Raw genomic sequence first — 25,728 nt, 5'->3', positions numbered from 1 at the left:
CCCCACCAGCGCCCTCGCAGAGCTGAGCTGCTGAGGGCAGGCATCTATCCGTACCTCACATCTTTGGGAGGACACTTAAGAGGACCGATACTAATTTACTAGAAATTACAAAAACCTCCAGGGTTTGACAAGTGCAAGGTCACACAGCAAACGCAGATGGGCAAGGGGGCTGCACAAGAGCAGCCCAGGGCAGAGAGCCCAGGAGGCTCCTGGAGAGTGGGACATCCCTCCCCACGGCTGTCAGCACACAAACAAGGTGTTAGGAGGTAGGGGGAGGGCAGCAAACAGCTCTTGGACATTGCTCTGCATCCCCATCCTCACCTGGCAGTGCTTTACCCGAGGGAAGCAGGGGGTTCTGCTGACACCTCCAGCAAGGCTTTCACCCATCTGTGGTGGGGTAAAGCGTTTGCCTACCACAGCCCTGAGAGATGGGAAGGAGGAATAAGCAAAGAGCGCCTTGGAAGAAAGGAAGAGCAGGTCATTTCCCTCCTGCCACTGGTAGGCAAGGCGGATGGTGGGAGCCTGCATGCTGTGACTGGGTAAGGTGCTTCCTGCACCGCTGAGCCCAACAGGATTTATGCCTTAACAGACAGATCAAACCCCGAGTGAGAAATGAGTTTCTGCCTTCAGGGCTGCTGGTTCTGCCCACAGGTCTGCATCTTGCCTCAAGCCGCCAGGGTGGGCGAGGGCCAGTGGGTAACACGGGGTGAGCAGGAGGGATGCTTTACCAAACAAAATGCTGCACCACCTCCAACAGGGGAGGGGATGCATCCCCTCTGTCCCTCCAGGCCAAAGACACTGGGCTACTGCTACCAGTTTTTATTTTAATATAAACTAAAAGCTTTTGGAGTTCAAAGTAACATTGACGTGACACAGGGACAGAGCTCCCTGACTGCCCCAAACCCTGGTTCAAGAGGGAGGCTCTGGACTGTCTGGCTCCTCCAGGAAAAGTTTCTTCTGGGAGCAGACGCTGACCCCACCGGGCCTTCTGCCCACAGCTGGGCAGGCGTCAGGCAGCAGCAGCCCCCTCTCCGTGCGTGGGACGGGGAGGTCACTTGATGCGGTAGAGGACTTTGCGTTGCATGCGGTGCTGGATCTCCCCCCGCCGCATCATCAGCTGCAGCACCTTGTAGATGGCGTGTTCTGGGTATTTCTGGAAAAAGGGAGAGCAGGGGGAGATGAGCCAGCAGGGAAAAGGTCAGAGCTCAGTGGGAACGTGCAACCACAGCTGAAGTCTGGCCGTGCCTCTTCCGAGGGAGGGAGCTCGGTGGCACCGGGTGCTGATGCTCCTTTCCCCTTTCACTATTTCAGGTCTGACTGCAGCCAGTATCACAAATCAAGCGGTTCTGGTTTCAAGGGTAGGATCCCAAACTACCTAACAGCCCCAAACACCAGTGCTTTTTGCAGAAAAATTAAGTCTTGCCTCACTCCCCCTCGAACCCTGCAATCACATTGCACACCACTCCCTACAAACAACTTCAAAAACAAATGCGACCAAAAGGCCCTCCAGCCACCTTTTGGGCAATTAGGTTTCAGCCCCCAAGCAGCAGCCTGGGGCACCTGGTTTCACAGCCCAACCCTCTGCAGCATCCCCGGCCCACCTGCCGCATGAAGTCCTGGACGATGCTGTGTTCTGACACCTGAGAGCCGATGGCAAAGCGGCGCTTGAGCTGCTTCTCAATGCGGGACAGCATCTCTTGGTCCTCCTGGGTCGTGAAGCCTTCTGCCCCTGTGGGGAGAGGCTGTGTAAGCTCTCCGCATGGCCCAGATGTCCTTCTCAAAGCCAGAGTGCCCATCTCCCACGACACCTGCATATCTCAGAGACTTCAGGGAACCCATCAGCAAACCCACCACCAAAGGTTGTGGAGCTTCAAAGACACTGCTGAACGTGGGCCTGACTGCTGGAGCTTCCTGGAAACCCTTCGTGTTGCACCGCCTCCCAAGGAAACACTGTCTCCACCCCCACAGAGAAGAGGTTAGATGACAAACAGGTTGGGGAAACACCTCCAGCACTGGATGCTGCCCTTGGGACCACAAGTGGCCATCCCTCCCTTGCCCAGCATGGGTGGAGACCCTCGGTGTCCTTTGCTGTTGCTCTCCCTGTGAGCCACAGCCCAGGGCCGTGACAGTCCCTTGCTGCCACAGGCATTGCTTTGCCTTTGCTCAGAAAGCAGGTCCAGCACCTGCCCAAGGGGTGTCTGGTAGCACCCCCTGCCCCTGCCAGCTTGGTCCCGGGAGGGGAGCTCCTCTCTCCTTGCCACCTGCACAGAGCATCGCCCGCTCACCTGACAGGCTGCCTGACATGGCTGCATCGAGCGTGGACACCTGGAAGAGCCGCAAGGCCTCCTCAACGTCCGCCTCGGTGGCGAAGGGCTGAAGCTTCATCTTCCCCAGGGACTCGGCGATGCGCACAATGGCCTCCAGCTGCCTGCGGCCAAAGGAGATGTTCCTTGCTTTCTACTGCCCCTCCGAGGGGCCTTCTCCTTACCCCTGATGCCCCCACCTCCACCACTCCAGGCATCTCCTGCCCCCGTGCAGCACCTCCGGTGTTGCCCTGTTCACAGGGGGGCTCCTCCCAAGCCTCAGGACCCCACTAACCCCCTTCCTGGGCTACCCCAGGTGACTCCCAGCAACGCAACCCCAACCCCAAGGGTTCCAACGGGGTGAGGAGGGCAGGGTCGCTCACCGGACGGTGATGGGGATGCTGGAGCGACGGTCACTCTCCTGCTCGTGCTGGCGAGTGCCGCTCCGCATCAGGATGTAGCGGTTCTTCAGCTTCTCTGCTGCCCCCGCCGACAGCCGAGGGCCACACTTTCTGCAAGGGGGGACAGGAGCTGGAGGCAGCGCTGCTGGGGGAGGGTTCCCTGGGCAGGGGTGTCCCGGGGTGCCCCTCACTTCTTTGGGCTATGCTGCAGCACCACTGCGAGCTGCCCTCGCTTCCCTTTTTTCGAGGCAGGAGGTAAAATAAGGTCACCCAGAAAGAGCACTTGCAACTATCAAGCTGCACGGTTTGCTTGTCACCACCGCCTCCCACCCTGCAGCCTGGGCACTGCCAAAAAGTCTCGCCTCTCACTCACGTCCGACAGAAGGAGATGAGCTTCTTCAGCTTGTTCAGCTCGATCTCGCCCTCCACAGCCTGGGTCTGCGTCAAGGCACTCACGTGTAAGGACATCACGTGCTTGGCCAGTGTCTAGAAGAGCAGCAAAAGCAGTCAGGCAGCAGAAACCCCACCCCTGCCTCCCCCTCCCGAAAAAAGGGGCACCACGAGTCCCAGCTGCACCCATGCTCCCTGACCCACCATGTCTCGCTCCTCGTTGTGCTCATCCTTGACGATGAAGATCATGTCAAATCGGGACAGGATGGTGGGCATAAAATCAATGTTCTCCTCGCCCTTGGTCTCGTCCCAGCGCCCGAAAACGGAGTTGGCAGCTGCCAGCACTGAGCAGCGTGAATTGAGTGTGGTTGTGATTCCTGCCTGCAGGGGGGAAAGGAGAAATGGATGGGGTCAAGACAGCTTCCATGTCGCAGCAGGGCTAGAAGGCTATTAACTCATAGGGAAAGGTCCAAAGCAGTTTGTAAGGACTTGTCCTCAACCACTTGCATATAAATAAAACCCCTTAAGTAGTACCCAATTGCTCTGTAATGGTTCTGCGCTGGAGAGGGGTCAGCACAGGCACCAAATGGGGCTGGACCCACATGTCCTTCTGGAGGAACACTGGCTGCAGCTGAGACTTGAGCACTAAGTAATTTAATTTAAAACCTCCTGTCAAGGGCAAGGACACACAAGTCCTGCCCCCAAGTTTGTGAGTTGAGCTATAAACTGGGTGGCTGGGGCTGAATCCCCCTGGGCAGCCCCAGGGGCAAAGCACAGGTTTGCAGGTAGCAGGGCAAGAGCGACCAGCAAGGAAAAGCTGTGGTGGGTGCTAGGTTACCAGGGATTGAACAGCCAAAGAGTGCAGCCAGAGCAACCAGGAGGGAGCAGATGTGCTACCAGAAAAGGTTGAGCAGTGGAAATGAAAAGAAACTCTGATTTGAGAGAATACCTAGCAGCAGGATGTCAGGCAGTTTCTGTAGATCTTCTGAGGGGGTGGAGAATATTGGGAAGGAAGAAAAATAAGTGATATCAGGCTGTGACACAGGGACATCAGCAGAACTACTAAATCTAGAGGAGCAGAGGACAGGCAGAGCACAGGGAGCTTGTTTCAGTCCTACTGAAGTTCAGGCTGCCTAAGAGAAGACAACCCAAAGCCTACAGGCAGGGATGACCGCTCTCAGATCAGAGAAACCACTGCCCAGACTCTGAAATGGGCAATTCTGGCAAAAGAGGCATGATCCCTGGCACCGGTCGCTGGGCTCTCAGAAACCCAATGGCAAGCCAGACTCCCCGCTCAGAGCGACATGCACCCACACCTCACCTTAGCAATGGAGATGGTCTGCTGCTCCATGGCCTCGTGAATGGCCACACGGTCATCCTCCCGCATCTTCTCATCCGGGGTGGGAGAAATGAGGCAAGGAGGAAGAAAAAAAAAAAAAAAAAAAAAAAAAAAAAAGAGTCATCATCAGACACCCCCACCGATGCTGACCCCTGAGGTAAAGTTCCCTGAATTTCCCTGCAGCCCTATCCCATGACCTTCCCTGAAAGAAAGTGGGGCAGCCTCGGGAGAGCTGCCCTTTCTTCTGCAGCTCGGGGCTCTCCCGGGAGAAGCTGGCAGCCCAGGGGATCTCTTCCCTGCTCCCTGCGCAGGCAGCCCTACAGGTACCTTGTCGAACTCATCGATGCACACCACTCCCCCGTCAGCCAGCACCATGGCTCCCCCTTCCATGAAGAAACTCCTGGAGGAAGGGTCGCGGATCACCGAGGCCGTCAAGCCGGCGGCGCTGCTGCCTTTCCCAGAGGTGTACACCTAGCAGCACGCAGGGCAAGGAAGGGGACAACGCGTCAGCCGCTGCAGGACCGGGAGCCCACTGCTCCCGCTGGAGGACAAAGCACCCCCCCGCACCCCAAAATCCAGAGCTGCCCGAGGAAACACGAGGACCTCCAGGAAAACCCCTCACAGCACATGCCAAAAGGAGACCCGCTGGGTACAGAGCAAGGCTATTGCCTAGTCCCAGGCCTCGGACTAAGCAGCTGTGACGCACCAGAAGGCTTACAGACACACGAATACAAGTACTAAGTGCAGAACAGGGAATGATTCATTGTTTGGTGGGCTGCTGCATTAGCTTTGTTTTCTCCCCCGAGGGAACAATGCAGTCAGAGGCTGAGCTTATTAGAGACTACAAGAAAACACAGCTGAAAATATAATTTAATGCCTGGGCTCAGCCTGGAGGTCCGTGCCCAAGATGCAGTGAACTTCATTTGTCCTGACCAGACAGCCTCTCCACTGATTGAAGTCTCAACAATAAACAACAGCACCGGTCACGTCTTTGGACGTCTGCAAATAGCCTGGCTCATACCATAATGAAAGGCATTACCTGCTTCCCCTTCCCTCCCTCGTCCCCCGTCCTGCACCCCACCTCTTCCAGGCTAGCACTAGAAATGGCAGTTCACACCCCTGCCAGCCAGCCTAGCTGTGGGTGCACGGGCAGGAATCTGCTGTGATGGTTTGGTCCTCGGTGCCATACAAGGAGCAGAAGGAAGAAACGAGCTGCACTACCAGCAGGCACCTCGAACCACCTACCCCAATGGGTGAACACTTCTCAACAAACTTCAGCAGCTGGGATTTGGCCGTGCCGGGGTCACCCAGCATCAGTAAGTTGATGTCTCCTCTGCGGGTCAGCCCATCCGGGAGCCTGGAGTGACAGGGTGGGAAGAAGAGAGGGAGGAGAGACGGTGAGCCTTTATTTTGATAACCAAGCATTGCTGACAAGTGGCAGGCAGCTGGAAGCACTGCCAGAGACTGTACGAGGACGAGCGACACCCCTGCCACCACTCACTCTCCACCAGGCTGATTTTTCCCCACCTCTTGCGAGAGCCTCCAAATAAGAGGCAGGCAATGGCCTTCTTGATGTCGGTGCTGCCATAGATGGAGGGCGCGATGCTCTTGGCAATGGTCTCATAGATGTTGGGCATGGCGGCAAGGCGACGAAGTTCCTCCTCTTCTTGAGGGGTCACCGAGCCAGCAAAGCTGTGTCCTATGCAGGGAATGAGGAGAACGATGCAGCAGCAAACAAATGCATGTTCTCAAGTAAATGACACTACTCCCCCCACACTCACTACCACCAAAATCCTTTCCTGAAGATCATATGCCAAGTGGCACCAAGTGGGAAGGGTAGAGAGGCATTTGCTATCCCAGCAAGGCAGGCTGTGTCCTTAGAGGCTGGTAGGAAAAAAACTGGGATCTTGGGCAAAGAAACTCCGGAGGAACCAGAGGGAGAATTATAATCAGGACCGTGTTTTAAATACATAGCTCAATTTTAACCATCGACTTCAGCCCAGATCCTCAGGGATGGCTTAGCAGAATCCCACTAAGATCGATAAGATAAAAGCACTTAAATACCCCGGAGGAGGACTCAGGCTGAAGAGTCTTCATTTAATATCACTGAGAAAAAGTCATAGGGGACACAACTATAGAGCATCCAGGGCAAGTTAGCCCCCCAGACAGGCTTGAGCCCTCTGCTATATAAGCAGCAGGGAAGAACCCGGACCGTGATTTCATACAGTCCTTGCTGAGGCACCACCCTGTTCAAGAAGGGGGTTCTCTCAAGAGCAGGCTACTGCCACAGACCAGATGGGCACCAAAAGCAGCCCTCACCCGAGCCCTCCACGTCCACCTGGATGCCCACCACGCGGACGTAAGCGCTTCGGATGCCCACGCCCACGTTGTCACGGCTTCTGTTCTTGGTCTGGGCAGATTTCTTGATGGAGTAGATGCCCATGATAGTGACTCTGTTCCCTGGGACAACTTTGTCACACAGGTACCTAAAAGGAGGAAGGGGAAAGCAGCGGGTGGTAGCAGGGGCAAGGAAGGCACCAGCAGCACCCAGCAGGGTCAGAGTGGGGGTCACCACACCGGTACCTGTCGCAGTACAGCTGCAAGTGCCGGGGCATCTCCCCGTGCGGCACGGCGTCCGGGGACTCCTGCAGCTTCAGGACCTGGAAGTCCACACACTTGCACTTGTCTGGCATGATGAAATAGGGGTCCAGCGGGCACTTTGGGCGGCCGGCTTGTTCTCTGTGCAAAGAGATCAATCAGGGAAGGCTGCTGGCACTCAAGAGCCACCCCCCTCCCCGTAGAGGGGACAGTGGTGATGGAGCCCAGAGCAGCTGCCCCTCCGAGTGGTGTCCAGAAGTGAGAAGGGCAGTCACACAGGGCAGAACCAAAGGCTCACCAGGCCCTCCGTCTTGTCTTCAACAGCTGCCAAAAGCAGGCACGAGAATAAGCCAAAGACAGGGTGACACTTGTCTGAGTACTCTCCCTGCCTCCCTGCTGCTAGCTAAAAGCAGGGAGGAAGGCAATTCATTAATTGCACAGAAGGTAACAGTACAGACTCAGTGACACGGCAGAGCATTTTTTGTTATAACCTCATGCACGAAGCAAATGTTAAGTGGTTTCTGGTGAGAAAACAATTAGCGATGTGACAAGGCTGCCATCAACCTCCCAGTCTCTTGAGATGTATCTGCCTTGCTAGACTACAAGCTCTCCAAGACAAGGAGCACCTCCACGTCCTGCTGCTGTCTCAGTACATCACTACTGATGCCTGACTCCATGAAGGGCTTTTGGGGAGGTTAACAAAGAGTGCAGATGCACTCGTGCAGTCAAGGATCAGGAGCAAGGTACTGTACAGACCACACGCAAGAATGATCCCTATCCCAGGGGCCCCTCAAACTTCATTAGAGATAAGGCACAGAAAATAAATACTGGCAGGCACAAGCCTAAAGACACAACCTGCAAGGATCGGCTGGCATGGGAGCTGCAGCACAGAGGCAGCCCAATGCTCACGGTTTGCACGGGCATCAAGAGCTGTAAAGCAGGATTTGAAGGTTAGTAGAAAAGCATCCCTGCAGAAGGTAACACAAAACAGACCCTTGGGGAGGGGGAACGTGGAAAGAAGAAGTTTGTAAAAGGTTAGAAGTTAGGACAGCAGCTTAACACAGCGTTATGGGACAGCTGGAGGCAGAAATGAACAGATAAGAACAACTCCCATGGTCGCTCAACACTGCTTGCAGCACTGGTCACACAGCGTCATGACCAGTGTGACAACAGATGGATGGAGCAAAAACCTGCCAGCCACGGGTGCATGCAGGCACAGGGGCAGGAGGCAGAGAGCAATGCAAACGCTTCCGCCTCGCGCAACAGGGAGCTGGATCTGTGCAGCATGCACGGGATGGAAGGGGAGCAGGAGGAGAGGGGACAGCCTTTTTTTTCCCCCGCCAGCCTGAAGCATGCATCCCCATGTCAGTCCTTACGTGTTGCACTTCCTGGGGAGAGCGTAACCCTCCAGGCCCGGGCGCACCGCAATGTTGCTGATGGTGTTGCGGCAGCTGCGGCACTGGATGGCTATTCTGGTGGCTTTGGCTCTCACAGGGGTTGCTGCAATTACAATCCCAGGGATCTTCACAAGGTGGGACATCTGGTCAGACTGAAAAGGAAAAGGTGAAGGAAAGGTGAGAAAGCCATCACCGGAGGATGGGTGGGCAACCACAGAAGTTAAAGAAACACAGCTCTTTCTTAGCTACACTTCCCACATTCATGGGATTAAGGTACCAGAATGAAAAAGCCTGCACAACATCACTCTTCTGTTCTACAGTAGTAGAGGTACGTTGCATGACTTAAGTCATGCTGATTTCAAAGCAAGAGAAAAAGACAAAACAGTCCATGCAGAACATCACTAACAGCAACAATGTCCCCGCAGGAACCAGCAATAACAGTTCTTTGCAGTCCGATTTAAGTTGCAGAGTATCCCTGCTTGCAAATTACTGTACAAGCTATGTCCTGAACTATGCAATTAAGTACCAAAAGCTTCCCTGCGATCACACCCACACACAAGCAAGCCCTGCCCCTCGCTGCTCGCCCCGGCGGCCGATTGACCTCACCTTCAGGCTGCGGATGTTGGCTGCGTTGGCATCCGATCGCAACATCACCTGGATGTCTTGGAGAGTTTCCTCCCCTGAGGGGCGAGGACGGGTAACCTCATCTGCGACTTCTTTTGCTGCTTCTTCCAACTACAAAGGGAAGACCTAGGCTATTAGGGGCATATTGCAATATACCGTCAGGGCGGCTCTCGCAATGTGACAGTGTCAGCACGGCAGGTTGTAGACCTCCTCCATCCTTACCAGCTGCAGATGCTCCGCTGGTTGCTTGTACAGATAGTCAGCAAGATCTTCATCAAAGCTGGCCAAGTCTTCCATCTCCACCTCCACCCAATACTGACTCAGGTTATAGTGCCGTTTAAGCTCATCCCTGGAAGGCAGGAAGCGGTAAAGGTTTGCAGGGCAGAAAGCACCAGTCACCCGCAGTGACCTCACGACAAGGAGAAAACGGAGAAGGCATGTTCTGCAGCGAGTCCTTGGCTTGGAAAGCCAAGAGGGAAAATTAGGAGAGTGCCAAGTGAAGCGTAGGGGTACCTAGGCAAATCTTTCACCCCAAACCACTCTGAAATGTGACATAAGCCCAGGGACACCAGTGCTTACAGTGGCAAAGTAAAGTATAGCACTAATGGTTTACTAGAGGTACATGACCAGATAGGCAACTGAAAAACTTCTACACAGGATAATACCCATTATACCTGAAATATGATTTAAAAAAAGTAATAGCATAGCAGGCAATGTTCTCCTTAAAAATGCCAGTGTGCATGAAACTCAGAGATGAAAGGTGAGACTGTCCCAGCCCTTGCATGATACATCTCCATGCTCTCTCACATTTGTGTCTTCAAGCTGCATAGGCAAAGGGATCTCCAAGGAACCCTCACAGCCTCAGAAGGCACGCATGGACAGAGCTACACTGATTTTCATGGATACAGACAAAACTCCAGAGCAGAAAGCACTAGAATTTGAAGACAGACCTTGAATTTCAGAACTAGGTAAAAGCCTGGCAGTGCAGATCCCTCTATTGCTACCTCTGCCACTGGCTGGCTGCCTAAAAACGCTGAACACCAGACCTTAATTTTCCTATAAGGTTAAATGGGAACAACACCACTTGTTATACTGACAAAGGGCTCTTTATGGGAAGAGAAAAGCTGACATGCTATGGCATATCTGGGGCGTGCGCAGCAGGAGGGAGTTTAACAGCGGACTGGATGTGCAAAGAGGGGCGGGTAAGGCACAGATGGAGGAAAGGGGTCACAGCAGCACCTGTATTTGAAGGTGAAGCCCGTCCTGTCCGTGCCCACCCGGTACTGGCGCAGAAACTCCTTGAACCGCTTCTGCAGCTGCGACTTCCGAACCTGCCCCTCGTCCACCGACGCATCGCCCCCAAAGCTGTCGCTGTAGTAAATGCCGGGGTCGTCGAAGCCGGACATGGCGACTGCCGCTCCCCTGCGGGGGCGAGAGCGCACGGTCATCCCCAAACACGACCTTCCCCCCTTCTTCCCCCTCCTACCTCGCAGCAAACACCCCACGGGATCCTGCCCTCCCCCCCCCCGCGCCGCGCTGCGCCCCACGCACTCACACCGCCCCCGCCCTCCTCCCCCCAACCCCAAATACCCCACGCACGACACCCCCCCCCCCCCATCCCGCCCCGCACCTCGCTGCCCGCGGGAAAACACCACCAACTTTTTCGCGGCAAAAACGGCGCGCGGCGGAAACCAAACTGCTGCCCGGGGCGCGCCGCCGCGCACTCCGATTGGCCCAGCCGCAGCGCGCCGCCGCGGATTGGGCCCCGGCCGCCCTCCCGCCCCGCCCCAAGAGGAAGCGCGCGGCGTCGCCTCTGCTACCGATTGGCCGGGGCGCTCCGCCCCCTGCCGGCCGGGCGCAGTTTGGCGCGAAATCTGAGAGAAGAAAGGCGGAGGGAGGCGAAATGGCGGTCGGGCGAGACCATTGTGGCGCTGCGCGGAGGGAGGGGAGGGGAGGGGGTGGTGCGCGCGGGTGAAACCATTGCGCGTGGGGGGAGGGCGTTAGTTGCCCTCAGGCGGGGAGTGCGAGGCCCGGTCGCAAGGCGGAGGCATTAATTACCGAGAATAAAATAAATTACTGCTGTAGCAGCTGGAGCCTGTGGGGCCTGAGCAGGAGGGGCCTGGCCGTTGGCCTGGCCCGTGTGCAGTGCGGCCCTCATGGCCACGGAGAGCAGGACAGGGGAGAAACCCACTGGACATGGTGGGATGTACTGTGGGGAAATGGCAGGTGCTGGCCAAGGCCCCACAGGGATGACAGTGGTTGTGATACCCGCAAAGTAAGATTATTAGGAAATAGATCTTTGTGGAATAGAATGATTAAGATCAGTTTAAGGTGTTTTAACCATTTAGCAGTTGTGCTGCAGAACAAATACCGATCTTTTGAGGAATAGTTAGAATAACCGTAGGATAAGGAACTCATAAATAATCTTACTGGAGGCGGTTTGGCCTTGTAGTTGCAGGTGCAAAGAAACATAAAGATGCTGCAAATTAGCAACAAAACCAGAGCAGGCCGTCCTTGAAGGACAGGGTGTACGGGACCACAGGACTGAGTTTGCGCAGCAGTAAGGGTCAGCTGGCAGACACAGTGAAGAAGACTACGAGCCTTCATCTGAAGACCCCCGACGACCACCCGAAGACTCCAGCTGACATGTGCAAGAGACATTAACATATGCCAAATGACTTCCTGGAAAAGTGATGAATATGATAAAAATGCAGTGGATATGTATGATTAAGGTTGTCTAAATGTTTGTTGATTCCATTTTCACACTCACACATCAGGAGGAGCTCTCCCCTGTGTGTCTGGCGCTGTAATAAAGAATGCCTGCTTTCTAAAACTCCAAAATTGAGTCTTAGAGACTGAATTAATTACCACTTTCCGGTAACAGTTGAGCAGCAAGTCTGATGGCCTGCAGACAGGCTGCCCCTGATTCAGGGTATGTGTTCTCAGGGGGTGCTTCTCACCTGACGAGTACTAAAGTTTGGGGGGAAGGCCTGCAGGTTCTTGGGTAAGCATGTTGGCCCTTCAGAAATGTGATAGTGTGCATCCTAAATGAAGGCAAAGCTGGGAAGCGTAGTGTGTTGCAAGGGGGGTTTTAACTGTAGCGGGTGGGAAATAAAGACTGTCTTGTTGCAGAGAAACCAGCTTATATGTTATGGAGAAACCAGATATATTAATAAAGATCGTAGATGAATAGAAGCAAAGCTTTAGTCTTCACCTCTGAAGACTTCTCTAGGCTCAGGCTGAAGTCACTCAGTGTGCAATAGCACAGCGGCTGTGAGATACTCAAAGCAACCATACTTCTTCTGCCATGTGCAGGGAGGGGATGATGTCAGTCTGGATCCAGATTCCCTAAGGTGAGGTCATGGTTACAATCTCTGTGGGCAGTGGAGAGGGACTGGGTGTGGTAGAGTGCATTTCTGAGCTCATGGGCATTTATTTGTATGTTTGGGATGTTCAGTCATTCGTCACGGTTGAATGAACGTGATTTAGTTGAGGTGGGTTAGAGGGACTAAATAGGTAGAACTTAATATAAATTTGAATGAATGAATAAATTCTTGTATTTGAATAGCTATCAAGACTCATATCCCTGCTTTTCAAACATCTGACTTTTTTTTTTAAGTATTAACTATTTTTGCTACCAAGGATTGGCAAATGGGTGCAAGTAGAGAAGTATTAAAGGGGATTTCAGAAGGGATAAGATCAGATAAGAGCCTGAGAATAATGTCAGCCCCTCTTTCCCACTGCTTATTCTCAGCAGGACCTGCCTTCTGATTCTTGATCTGTGAGCAAGCTCAGTGCTGGTTTTTAAAACAGATCGGTAGGAAAGTGAGTCTTTGGGAATAAGGTCACAGCCAGAAGAGGCAGCATCATGGAGACGGGTTGATCACAGAGGATTTATGGTAGAAAGAGGAAAGGACTCTGAGGTGAGAGGTACGGGCCTTGTTGGTACCTGCTGTGCCATACCTGAACTGCAGCCTCTCCTGCAGTGAGTCCTGTGTTAGAGGATCCTCCAAAGTAGATGGGGCCTGTGGCCATAACAGTGGCTAGCCAGAAAGCCAGACCTCCAGATCTGCCTCAGCAAAAGGGGAGGAGAGCAAGCTGCGTGCACGGGCTGCTCCGGCAGTGCTGTGTGTTTGGAGTGCTTTTAGCAGTGCCACGTGTGTGCCCGAGTCCTGGGAGCAAATTGGGTTGGTTTGTTACCTAGGTGAGGGCATGCAGTTGCATGCTTGAAGTCTCCCATTTAGCTGCCTTGTAGGATCGAAACCCAGTGGGCATTTCATTTCTGGATGATGGGAACGTGTTTGCTTTTCTGATTCACGCTAAAGTTCTTGCAGAGGCGAGCTGGTAATGGAGCCCTTAGCTGGCAGTGGTCAGGGAAAGCTGTCCTGGTTTCGACCAGCTGAAGGTGCCATCACTTTTTGCTTTTAATAAAATAGCAATCAGCTCTTATATATGGCTTCCACCCCTTACAGATACTTTGTACACTCACAGAATTTCATGCCATTTCTCAAAATAGAGACCAGCATGTAGGAACTGAAGAAACCTGCCCCAGCTTGTAACAGGTTATTGTTAGTACTGAGTGGGAGGGGAGTCTGGCTCTGATGGTAGCTCCCACTTTCGTCTGTTGTCATGTCTGTGGAGACAGCAGCTCCAAAAGACATAAAACCGGGATAAAGAAAGACACCTCCTTTCTCCCCAGGTAAGGCTTTAATAATAAGAAGCACCAGGCCTGAAGACTTTACATTGAAGTTTATTATGTGTATAAATTATATAACCAGACAAGAGAATAACACTGTATCTTCAACAACCGTCTTCTGCTTTTTAAAAAACAAAAATGATTGGAAAAAGAATTAACATAGTGTCATATAAAACAGTCTATAGCCCACAGGAGCCGTGTGGCTCCACTGAAAAAGTGATCACAGTATTACCTAGCAGTATAAAAACATTGAGCAAACAGAGCTCTGGGAAGCTTCATACTTCTGAGGAGAGACACATGTTAAAGCCACATATCTGATCCTGTAGGATTTCTGCAGGCACTCTGTAAAGCAACGACAACTCTTGGCCAGTGTTTTTAGCCTTTTCTACCCTTAGATTTTGGTGATAAAGTTAATCTCTGAGAAGAGCTCACACCAAGCACGGCGGAGACTTTGCCTGAACCCCCTTACAGCACTCTGATTTCTGGGGAGAAAAGTCTCCTAATATTAGTGGCAGAGCCAAGATCACAGTACCCAGTCGGGGGGGGGGGGGGGGGTGGAATTTCTCTCACAAGGAATGGGGAAGCTGGATTAGTTCAGGGAGAAGAAGGCATTAAGGGAAGGTGAAGGTCCTGCTCTTTCACATGGCAAATAAGCCCACGGCTACTGTCATGGCGAGGAAGCTGAGCGCCAGGATCCACCGCACCAGGGGAGTGATGGGCATCATGTCTGTGTGTCCCCTGTTTGTCCTCTCACTTTCTTTCCCAGGCGCTGGACCTAGGTCAAAGAGGGAGGAAAAAAGAGAAAAAAAAAAAGCAGATGAGAAGAGGTTGAGGCAAGAAGCTGCTAGTACGCCACTCTTGCTCCCCTCAGTACCAGAGCAGACCGTGCTGGAGTTGTCAAGGGGAGAAGGAGGAAGCCCAGAGCTCAGTTGGGCTGGGGGAAACAGTGGCATCAGGTTCTGCTCTCCTGGGGTAGGTGAAGAAGGGAAGCAGCAGATTTGGCTTGGGAATCATAAAGGCTCACAACCCCTCTGCCTGTATGTGACTACCGGCCTCTTCCCTTGTCTCCTTACAGGCTTAGAAATGCACTGCCCCGCTCCATCAAACCCCTGATGTGTGCAGAAGACAGCCAAATACTTCAGCCAGAATTTTAAAAGGCTTTCTGTCTCCTACTTCTCATTGATTTAATTGCTTAGGCATCTAATGACCTTAAACATTTAGTCCTTAGCACTCCAGACAAATAATTTTCCTAGTACAATTTCAGGATGGGATTCCCCATTGAACACCAAACTTTTCTGAAAAACTTACTTTTATGAATGTACTGGGAGAGGCACGGCAAATTTTCACAGAGAACTTTTACTGCGTTTCCTAAAGAAGTTGCTTTAAGCTTCATTGTCTAGAGATGCGCAAGACAAGGTTTGCTTTTCATTCTTTGCCATGGGAAAACTGTGGTTCAACCCAGTACGCACCGTAAAATACCCCTTTTAGTTTCAGAATGGGTGGGTCGTAAAGGCTTTTTATTTGAATCACACATTATCAGGGAAACCACCCTCTGTAAACATCTGAGCCTGCTCCTCACTTGGTTACAACCCTGACTCTGTGAAAAGGGATTTTTCTGCTTGCAGCTGCTGCTTGGTCTTTGCCCAGATCAGGATTGGTGCTGGCCAGTAGTGGAGCTTTTTCAGTTTTGCAAAACTGAAGGGCAGCCTGTACATCCCCACTTCCCAGCTGGTTGCATTTCACCATCCAGAACAATGCTCGCTATAAACCCAGCACACTTTCAGAAGTGTTTCAGTAAATACTTCTGGAAGGCAGGAAGGTGACCGGAGGGAGATTTAGTCTGAAAGGACAGGCTGTTGGATAGGGCTGTGTGTCTGGAAAAACCTTCTGTCAGCATCACAGCACCACAGCTGATCTGTGGGGCCCAAATTTGTCACCTTTGCTTCAGTGAACTCAAGGCCTGTTTTCCCTGTGGTCGAAACTCAGACGGCGAATGAAACTTACACTTGTTAAAACCTAAGAGGAGAAGAGGGGAACCTCTTCTTGTAAAGCTCCCTCACTGCCACGATTTCTGGAGAGCCCACATGTGTCATCCTTGCTCTGTCACATCTCGAAGAAACTTTGCACCTGCCTGTGCCTCTCCTTGCAGTGCCTGCTGACGGCTGGAGAAGAGATGGGGCAAGCACCTCAAGCTCACTTCTCAGCGGCTTTTGCAAGCAAGAGTGGAGGAGGGGAGGAGACAAAAACCACAAAGGGACAATGTTAAACACCTGCCCTTAGAAGTTTCTTACCGTGTTCATATGATTTATTAATGTTCCTTGTGCGAAGCTCTGCCTTTGGCTGCACAGGGTGACCATTCTCCTGGCCCTTAGACACCAGCTCCTGCAGCGCCTCAAACACCTGAGGAGAGGGAACACTGTCTCATTATGTGGCCTCCTCTTCTTATTTCACTGCATCCCCTCCCCCAGGAACTTTAGGAACTAGAGGAAGACACAAGCCTTCAGTTCAGGTCTCCTGGCACTTTTTGCACAGAACATAATCTGCCTGTGGGGTCAAAAGCATGTCTTCCAAACTCCTTGTTCACTTTTCAGGTTCTCCCTGAAGCTTGCAGCTCAGGAGAAGGCTATTGCCCACCTTCTGATGGGAAGGGAAGGAAGGTACCTGTGCATCTGGTCATCGTGCACAGAGGACCTGTGGAGCTGTGCTACAGAGGTGGGACAGGTAGGTGGTGATCTCCACTCCCAGTATAAGCCCTCATTCATACCTGAATACTAGCACGTGGAGGAGACTGAATTCAGCCCCTGGGGGAGGGAGAAGAGCTTCTCAGAGACCAGCCTTTTAAAAGGCTCCCAGGTTGAACAAATGTAGCCGCACAGCTCTGATTAGCTTGCCCTAATCGACAACATCCCATAGGCTCCACAGCAGAAATACTGGCTTTGCCTCTCCCGTGTAGCTATCATCTTCTTTCAGAGAGGGTGTGGGCAGGCAGGGCTGGCTGGTTGTTACTCACCTGTATATTTAGCAGGAATGCTTTCTTGGCCTCCTCCAAGACTCTTTTCTTAGTGGCAAGATCCATCTCAAGGGCATTCATGCGGGAGCGATAGAGCTGCTTGAACTTTGTGGCGTTGGAGACTCCATCGAAGGTGAAGAAAGCCAGCCCTTCTCCAGTGCTGGGCAGCTGGAGGGCCTTTTGGGCAATTTTCTTTAGCACCTGCCCCCCAGACAGGTCTCCCAAATACCGAGTGTAGGCATGGGCCACCAGGAGCTCTGGGTGGTTCTTGCCTACGTAGTGGAGCCTCTCAACATATTTCTGAGTAGCCTCGGGACATGGGATCTCTTCCCTCCAGTTGCTGCCATAGAAGTACTCCAGGTCTTGCTCCAAGGCAGCTTTCCGGTGCAGCTCCGCCGGAAAATACACAGGGGCATAAACCGGCTTGTCCTTGTTCCGCTCACTCTCTTCCTCCAGAGCAGAGTAGATGAAGTACAAGGATGCTGCAACCAGCTGAAAGAGAAGGAAGAGGATGAGCTACAGGTGCATCTGTCTGTTCTTCAGGTTTTGGGGACAAGTCCAACAAAGAAATTACTCATGGGCACACCCAGTACGAGTCATGCACATCTGTGATGTTGCAGCTTTCCCATATGGGATACAGATATGGTTTAGCCCTTCCCCTTCTGCTTGAGGCAGCATCAGGTAAGACCTAAGCCCTTTCAAGCAGATATTGGTCTTACCTGCCCTTAAAAGCCACCGCCTTCACCTTCAAGTTAAAGGTCTTGGGATTTAATGTAATGGAAACTGGAGCCCTATTCAATCGTGCCCGGTCTATTCTCCTCATTCCCTCGGTCAATAGAGAGGGTATTCCCCAAGTTGTATTTTCATTGTTCAAATCTGAATGCTTCAAGATGTGGCTTCCCTTTGTGGGGTCTTGCGAGACAGTGACGCACCCTGTTTATTTTTCAACATATTCATCCTGTTGGCATCCCACCATCCTGGAAGCTGAGGCACCTCCACTCTCATTCATACTTGCAAGTGGGGTTGCCTCCTCAGTGGCCCCGAGGAGACAAGATAAAAGAGGGGCTGGAAGCACAGCCTGCCTCTGAAAGACGCCTTTGTAAAGGAGCGCTGCGGGGCTGTGTGTTCTCCTCTCTAATTTGAAACCATTGTTGTTGTTGTTTTTCCCAGTTTAGGCGATACTTTCTTCTATCTGCCAGCTTTTCCACGTGGTGTAAGACAATCTAGCAGTGTTCATTCCTTCCGCAGGCATTCTGTTTTCAGAGGCTATATTTGCATTTACATCTACACCACCCCTTCCTTACACTGGATTCCCTTATCAGCAGCAAAGGGTAAAACATTTTAGGTATTGCAGTACAGGTGAGTCAGATGGGGGGGAGCGGGATTATGCTGATGACAGGAGAGAAAACAGTTTCCTCTCTCACAAAGCAATCCGTTTGGCAGTAAAAGAACTACTGTTTCAACTTTTCCCCGCTGTGCCAGCAAACAGGACTTTGACAAGCACACGGGCAGTGGCTTGTTGTGGAAACAAATATTCAGATTCTGGGGAGTCACGTGTCAGGGCAAATATATAGGTTTGCCAAGAGAGTAAACAAAAATGGAGGTTTTTAAACAAGAACCTGTTATCCAGCTTACTGGAAAAGAAACAAAATATGGGAACATTGCATAACAAATCAAGAAAATACAACTTGACTGTTTGCTTTCAGAGGCAGGTAGTGGCTTAATGAGAAACGTGGCTTTTGAAAACTGTCACTACTTTTTAAAACGCACATCACATCTCACTCCCCCTGACAGTATGTAAATATCTTCTAAGAAACTGAGCTGTATTCCTGAAGGCCAGACTTTTTAACGATATTGCCACCCTGTCTCAAAGTTCACTGCCCGATCAATACCGCATTTCTAACAGTAGGAAGTCAGCACCTGAGATTAAATTTATACTTGACTGAGTATCCTGAATGCAACCTGACAGAAATAAGTGGTCTTTTTCCTACTCTTGTGTATTTATTTGCCAAGGAACAATTCAACAACAAAGTAATTAAACCACAGGTTGGATCACTAGCTGTTGTTTGCAAGCCCATGCGTCACATCCTATAGCCTCCCAGGAATTTCTGGCCCAGGTGTGTGCTTTGTTTTTGCTCATGGCTTTGTTATGTGGCTCAGATCCCAGGAATCACGTATCTAGCCAGGTTAGGTGCAGACCAATACCTGAAAATACCTTTTATCTTAGGAAAAGCAACAGGCTCCTACTTGCTGGCGGCAGACATGGCTTGCTCAAACTTAGTCTGCCTTTTAGTTATTATTGTTCACAATCTCAGCTCTGGAATAACCCAAGTGACAGCTGTAACGCTGCAAAGTTCAGTGCCAGAGATGATCCCACATCCTCCCTTTCTTACCATTCCATCATTATTCCTAGCTGTAGCTGCTCAGAGTGTTGTAAATTTAGTATTCTCCCTCTTTCTGGCACTTCAGCCACTCAAGTATCTTGCACCTAGTCCTATCTCCATTGCCAATTGCCAATAATTAATATGCAGACATTTATGAAGAGAGAGAAAAGCAATTGCATTAATCCCATCAAGCTTTTTGTCTTTTTATCCTGTTTCAGCTTGGCTGCCTGTCCTGATATGCCCAGTCCTGTCCTGCCTTCTGCAAGAGGAGCTGGTAAGCTCTTAGGGTGCTGGAGTTTGATGAAGAGCATGTTTTGCATGGGAGATGCTGATACCAGACAGCTGCAGTGCAAAGAACCTCCTCCCTTGTGCCATCCCCATCCTCCCCTCTTTAGTCCCCGCGCGGCTAGTCTGATCTAACAATGTATTTCCCGGCGAGGAAATCCCCAACCCCAAGCAATGCCTCTCTGAAGTACCTTAAACTCGTGGAGCGACACTTGCCCCTTCTGGAAATTCTTCATGAACGGTGTGTTCTCTGCCTGCTCGTGCACCTCCTTGGTAGCTTCCTTCATCAGTTCTGACAGGTCCTTGGACGTGCTGGGGAAAGAGCAGCAAAACGGGTATCAGCACTGTCGCTCTCCTCTGGCAAAACGGGTCTTAGCTCTCTAGGGAAAAAAGGGGGGAGCCTGGGATGGCAGGAAAAGGAGCAGAGCGTTCCCGAGAGCCGTGGATGGGAACCGGGGGGGCCCCAGCGACCCCAACGCTGTCCCGAGCGAGGAAGACTGACAGACCCCATCTAGGGGTGAAAGCCGGAGCGCGCCGTTCCCTGCAGAGCAGAAACAGGAACAGCATGCCTAAAAGCAAGGGGAGAAACACAATTATGGCAAAAGGTTTCTCTCTCGTCCCCGTCCCGCTCTCACCTTTCGGCGCTGTGTGTCTTGGACGTTTCCATGTTTCTCCACGTCGTTTCACTCCTCCCCTTCCCTGGTGTTTTCTTTTTCTGTTGTTGTTGCCTGTGCTTTCCCCCGTCCCTCCTGCTCCCGGGACAGCGAAGCTCTGAGCTGGGCAGCCTGGCTCCCACATCCAGCTTTATACAGCCCGGCCACGTGAGCTGCGAGCCGCTGACCTCAGGGTGAGCACAAACTCCTCGGCAACGCAACCGCGTTTCCCTTTCCAGCGTGGCAGTCACCCCCTCCTCGCCCGCAGCCCCCCAGGGACCAGAAGGAAGTCACCTGATGCCTCTCAATAACTAAGCACGAGCAAGAGAATGTCCAGCAACTTCTCGTCGAGGGTGCCAGGCTCCCTGACCCGTTCAGGGCGCGTGCCGAGCCCGGCTGCTGCGAGGGGTGCTGCTCGTTGTGCTGGGAGCGGCGGGGGGAGCGGCAAGGAGGGGTGGATTTACGGGGGGTAGAGCCTGGGGCAGGGTGGGCAGCCTCCTCTCCCCACACCCCAGCCTGTGTCCCAGGGTAATCCGGCTGCCCTGGCACACACGCACACACCAGCGCTGGGCTGCAAGCGCCTGCGCTTGCACGGGGCTGGGGAGTAAACCCTGTCTCTTTGCACAGAGCCAGCGCATGATGCCCGGAGAAATCCTTCCCGCGCTCCCTTCTGCATGGAAAAAATAGTCTGATTCGTGTGGCGGCTGGCCCCTGCTGTTACCACAGCCGTGCGCAGGGCAGTTTAGGAGAATAGCGCTCCATCTCCTAGATGCCCAGGAGGCTGGGGTAGCTGGTGGACTGAAAAGATGTGATACAAGACTCGGGGGGGGGGGGGGGGGGGGGGGGGAACTGAGGAAATCTGCAGAGGCTTGCAAAGGCAGAATGATTTCTCTGAATTGGGGAAAGGGAGTTGGACAAAGGGGCTTCCGCCAGCAGCTGGCTGCTCTGCTGTTTTGTCCGGTGAAGTGGTCAGCGAGGCAGCTGACGGGTGAAGCGGGGCCCTGCTTTTTGCAGCCGTAGCTGTGCTGGCAGCGGGGCGAGCCAGGATGGCCAGCTACGTGTACCTCCGGAAAAAACGCACGTTTGGTGCTCAACCCAAAGAGCAGGGCGCTTAAAAGCCACCGTCCCCCCCCGCTGCTGCGGGGGTGAGAAAGCCCCGTGCTGCAGCCGCGTGGGGGGTGGCAGGGAGGCAGAGCCCGGGGAGGAGGGGGAAGGACGGTGGCATCTTCTGTCCGTCTGTCCCCGCTAGTGAGCCCGCTGTGGAGCTCTGCCCACGGGGGCTGCCGTCCAAGCCGTGGGCCTCGCGTGTCTCCCTGTCACCGCACCGACGCCGGGCCGTGGCCGGGCTTGGTGCTGGGGGTTAGAAAGATGTCCTGGCGTTCCATATGCTTCCACGCTTGTTTTTCAGCTCGGGGAGACATCTGGCCTGCGGTGCGGTGCTCAGGAAGGATTACTCAGCGTTTCCACCCTGACTCAGCCAGACTTTTCCTGTCTTGCTTTTGTCTTTTAAAGCAACAGTGCCTGCTAGCAAAAGCTGTCACCTTCCACTCTTATCCCCATGCCATTCCAGACAACTTGCTGCTGTCTTGCTTGTTTTTCTGTAAGGTAAAATAAATGTATCGGAATCTCTGAATCTTTGAAGCAAGTGTGACAAAGCCCCGAACATCCCCTGAGAGAGGGCTCCTGTGCGGAGTTCATGGGAGCACAGGGCTGCATGGCCAGTCCCTACTGAAAACATTGATGCCATTTTGCCCCAGAGATGGCCCTGAAATGAGCATTTCCCTCTGACATTGCTCCTTAAAGCTCACATTTTCTGTCCTTTTCAGTGAGCCCTATTCTGACATGAGAAGCTGGAGCACAGTTTGAAACTGTAGTTCTGGTGGAGGGAAGTAGGAAATATATGAGAATATGAAAATGAATAATATTATTAATTTTATGAAATAATATGAAAAAAATCCTCAAGCTCTGTCCCTCCTTTCACCTCTGTTCTGCATCTCTGGTAGTGTACCCAGTTCCTCCCCAAGGGCTTTCTGGTTGCTTTTGAGGCCAGTGCTTTTGTCCTCTGCCTGCCTCCTGCCTTCTTCCAAGAGGTTGCATGCTTGGAGACACGATAAGGGATGTATCCAAAAGGTCCTCCTCCTTCCTTTTCATCCAGGGTTGTGGTAGATGTGTATGTGAGACTGGGGGGAAGAGAGAGAGGGTGTCTAGTCCTGTCGCTGCCATTCCAGGCAGGATACTTCTTCCTAGGAAGAAGTCCTGGCTCATAACTACACAGCCCCAGGACACGGAGCCGGTGTACTTCCTTGTGGATCTTGGGGCTTTACCTTCTCCTGGGCTGGTCACAAGAGATCAGGGCCCTCCTGCAGCTCACCTCCGCTGTGAGCTTTGCCATAGGTGCAGGCAGGCAAGCCGTGCCCCATAACTGATTTATGCTGTCCGATCTCAAGCTGATCTGGGTGACTGGGGATGGAGCAGCTGCGAGACCACGCTCAGCTCTCCGGAGAGGCCCAAAGGCCCAGCAGCAAAGGAGAACTGAAAGTGGGGTGTCATCATCTTTGCAGTTGCTAGCCTGGGGCATTTCTGGCCCCATCCAGTGCTCTGCAGCGAGGATTTGTGTTGCTTCTGCTGTGCTGTCGCTGTGTGGTGTGGGGAGGTTAATGACACCGAGCATGCTGGCCGAGATCTGCGGAGGACCGTCTCTTCCCAGAAGAGAACTCGGGAAGTTGACACTTGAGAGTGATGCATGGGGAAGGAGGCGCGTGCTTTTAGCAGAAGGAACAAGCTGGCCCCCAGAGCAACTCACTCCGGGCATAGTGGGACACGGGAAAGCAGAGGCCAGCCCGCATCCCGGTCACTTCGGAGATTTTTCTCGGACCCCATTGAAGTGTCAGACCTGTGGTCTCCACCGTGCCCGCCAGAAGTCCTGTCATCTCCAGCTCTTCCAGTGAGCGGTGGCAGGGTGGTGCCAGAGCTGTGAGGGCGATGTGCATGGGCACCAGTGCAGCTGCCCAGGAGATTTCTAGTGAACACGAATCAAGTAGCCTCAGGCAAGCTATTTGTAAAAGTTCCTTGCTGGGCTTAAGAGCCTCTGCCTGCACAGCCCAGCCCCTGAGAAAATGCTTAATAAAGAGATGGTGTAGATGATTAACAACAACAAAAAGTTGTTGAGGGGTCAGTGTTTCCATCAGGGATAGAGAAGTGGGGAATTTTCTCCTCTTTATACACTTAACAGCCTGTTCTGCCGATAGATTTATGGTCAGAAATGTCTCGTTAGGGAGGCAGTCATGGAGTGCCGAGTCAGCACTCCTGAACTGTTCCACGCTGGGCTCCAGCAGGCAGCTCCCGGCAGCCCCGCTTGGCTCAGCTTGGCTTGGCGGGGGAAGGCATTACCCGGTGAAAACCAGCCTTGGCTGGCTCAGAGGGGTTCATGGGCTCTCTCAGACCGTGACACAGCAAAATGCAGCCGCTTGGTTTGCACCCAGAAAGCTGACTCAGTAACCAGGACTTGCTGTGTAATGGCAGGGGAAGGAAAAAAAAAAAAAAAAAAGAAAAAAAGAAAAAAAAAGAAAAAAAGGAAGTTGCGGTAACTGCTTAAAATTACTTGCTGAAGAAAGGAGTCAGTGCTGGAGTATACAGGGATACTCTCTGGGTTAATTTGTGTTTACCAAAGGGAGGTTGCCTGGCCCAGCCTGGCCCTGGCAGAACTGAGTGTGCTCGCTGCCGTCAGCGTTGAACAATCCAGGTCTAGATCAAAGATACAGGTGGAAAAAGGGAGGTCGGGAGTGCAACGCACTGGAAAATCCCCGCAGGGAACGCAGGCAGGGCAGCTGTCCTCCGGGCTGGCACTGCGGGTGCCTTCGGGAGGGTCCGACAGACGGACACGGCTGTGCTGGGCAAACCCCCCACACGGGACCCCCGCGGACCGGCGCGATGGGAGATGGAGGTGTGGGCAGATTTCTCAGACATAGATGGACCAGGAAACGCAGATTACAATGCACATTTTGGTAGATGTATCGATATATGCGTGCTACAGTGCATGGGCGTCTCTGGCACGTGGCTACAAGCAAGGAGAGAGCTCTGGGCTGGCTGGGAACAGAGAAGGGAGGAGGATGGAGGGAGAAGAGAGCGAGCACCCTGCAAGGTCAGGCAGTGACCTAAGGCGTGAAGCAGGTCTTCAGGCTACAGGTACACTGGGATAAAATTTTGGAGAAGAAGGGTGCATAGAGCCCACCACGCTCCTCAGAGCTCCTTGGTGCTGGTGGGGATCTGCCTTGGGAGCAAAAGGAGGTGTGGAAGGGAGCAGGGCAGAGTTAGTAAATAAAAATCCCATTTGTGCAGATGTTGCATTCTGTGCCGCCTCCTTTGTTTCGATGCTACAACCGTGCGAAACAAAGTGCGCCCTGACTGCAAGGCAGGACAAACCGTGAAAATCCGGACTTGAAAAATCACACCTATGCAACAAGGAGGGTCCTGTGCGGCAGCTCACAGCCCTTTCTCAGGGGAGGGGAGAAGGTGGAGCTGGAAACCACGTTTTGCGAAGAGAGTGAGACCCAGGCACCACCCCACCCCCCCCCACGCGAGTTTTTCAAACCACCCCTGCGTGGTTCCCTGCCCCTGGGGTACGGGGGGGGCCGTGCAGCCCCCGGGCTGTGGCAGCCGGGGCTGTTTCTGGAGATTTCTCCCACTGCCCCGAGGAGCGGGACGGGGTCCAAGAGCCGCAGCTGCAATCCCAGGGCTGCGCTCAGGAAACCGCCCTGTAATAAACAGCCTCACGTGGCCCCTGCTCCACCGTGACTCAGCAAAACAGCCCCTCTGCCAAAGCCTGAAACCTTTACTCAGCAATATGGGGCGGCCCCGGCCTGACCTTGACTCAGCAGAACGCCCACGCTGGGGAAAGGGTGAGTCAGCACTAGCGGGAAGCAGGCTGCGGGGGGGTTTCAGGGTTCAAGAGTGGGGAGTGCTGGGGGGGGGGGGGGGACGGACGTGCAGCATCGCTGGCAGCTGCAAAATCCTCCCGCTGCGCCTCCCCGGCCCCCTGCAGCTGCACCGGGAGGGCCGGGAAAGGTCGGAAAAGCTGATGTCTGAGGTCAGGAAAGTTGCGCACCTCGCTGACCCGGAGTCACGGAAGATGCTGTGGCCACCAGCCCTGGGACCAGGACAGGCCCTGCTCCGTATCGGGGGGGGGGATCAAGGCATGGGAACACTGCTCTCCAGGGTGCGGCACGGGCAGCCGGCTTCACCTGTGCTGATGGAAAACACCGAACCCAGGAGATGAGGGGGTGTGGGAACGAGTTTATTTTAGATGCTGGCGCACGGGATGTGCCAAATTTAAGGGACTTGCCCAAGGCCACACAGGGTGTCTGTGGCATAGCCTGTGTTCCCCCCTTCCCCTTCTCTTCACTCATTACTGAGGAGCGCTCCAGGGCAGGCAGGCATGGCTGCATTTACCCCACCGAGCTGCTGTTTTGAAAGGGTGTTTTGAAAGGCTACCTGCTAACAAGAAGAAAGAAGCCGAAGAAGGGTTAGCAAGGGCAGATATTTCTTCAAAGCTCTTCATTTAGGGGCAGAGTGTTCGCGTTGTGGAGACCCCCGTGCGCCATGGCCCTTACGGATCGGAGCTGGTAGCGCAAAGGAGCAGGAGCATCCCC

At 53.1% G+C, this 25,728-nt stretch overlaps 2 protein-coding genes across 2 annotated transcripts; both read right to left on the bottom strand.

Annotated features, from left to right (window-relative positions):
• Window positions 1-804: 804 nt before the first annotated feature.
• On the bottom strand, window positions 805-10,777 carry MCM5 (minichromosome maintenance complex component 5). The gene is made up of 17 exons (XM_042793391.1): window positions 10,683-10,777; window positions 10,292-10,474; window positions 9,275-9,401; window positions 9,035-9,163; window positions 8,408-8,580; window positions 7,017-7,172; window positions 6,753-6,919; window positions 5,961-6,132; window positions 5,679-5,790; window positions 4,761-4,904; window positions 4,416-4,481; window positions 3,299-3,475; window positions 3,078-3,190; window positions 2,687-2,815; window positions 2,286-2,428; window positions 1,602-1,729; window positions 805-1,153 (listed from the first exon to the last, which is right to left on the bottom strand). Exons 2-17 carry the CDS (start codon window positions 10,456-10,458, stop codon window positions 1,052-1,054), a joined length of 2,205 nt encoding a protein of 734 aa, XP_042649325.1. The 5' UTR covers window positions 10,459-10,474; window positions 10,683-10,777; the 3' UTR covers window positions 805-1,051.
• A 3,009-nt stretch (window positions 10,778-13,786) lies between these two features.
• Window positions 13,787-20,283, bottom strand: HMOX1 (heme oxygenase 1). Its single transcript, XM_032996890.2, has 5 exons — window positions 20,063-20,283; window positions 19,619-19,739; window positions 16,759-17,250; window positions 16,040-16,148; window positions 13,787-14,523 (listed from the first exon to the last, which is right to left on the bottom strand). The coding sequence occupies exons 1-5, from the start codon at window positions 20,092-20,094 to the stop codon at window positions 14,387-14,389; spliced, it is 891 nt and encodes a 296-aa protein (XP_032852781.1). The 5' UTR covers window positions 20,095-20,283; the 3' UTR covers window positions 13,787-14,386.
• Window positions 20,284-25,728: the final 5,445 nt, after the last annotated feature.

Source organism: Tyto alba, unplaced genomic scaffold (genome assembly GCF_018691265.1).
Source record: "Tyto alba isolate M040663 unplaced genomic scaffold, T.alba_DEE_v4.0 Super-Scaffold_2, whole genome shotgun sequence".
Taxonomy (NCBI): Eukaryota; Metazoa; Chordata; class Aves; order Strigiformes; family Tytonidae; genus Tyto; species Tyto alba.
Note: the sequence above shows the minus strand (reverse complement) of the source record. Positions and strands in the feature narration are given on the sequence as shown.

Excerpts from the sequence above, each read along its gene's own strand:
- MCM5 (XM_042793391.1), bottom strand. The coding sequence starts at position 10,458 with ATGTCCGGCTTCGACGACCCCGGCATTTACTACAGCGACAGCTTTGGG. Across the intron at positions 2,816-3,077 it reads CTCATCTCCTTCTGTCGGAC|AAAGTGTGGCCCTCGGCTGT; the intron begins GTGAGTGAGAGG and ends CCCCCCTTGCAG. Across the intron at positions 1,154-1,601 it reads TCCAGGACTTCATGCGGCAG|AAATACCCAGAACACGCCAT; the intron begins GTGGGCCGGGGA and ends CCCTTTTTCCAG.
- HMOX1 (XM_032996890.2), bottom strand. The coding sequence starts at position 20,094 with ATGGAAACGTCCAAGACACACAGCGCCGAAAG. Across the intron at positions 17,251-19,618 it reads TGTCGCTCCACGAGTTTAAG|CTGGTTGCAGCATCCTTGTA; the intron begins GTACTTCAGAGA and ends CTTCTCTTTCAG. Across the intron at positions 16,149-16,758 it reads CATTCCTGCTAAATATACAG|GTGTTTGAGGCGCTGCAGGA; the intron begins GTGAGTAACAAC and ends CCCTCTCCTCAG.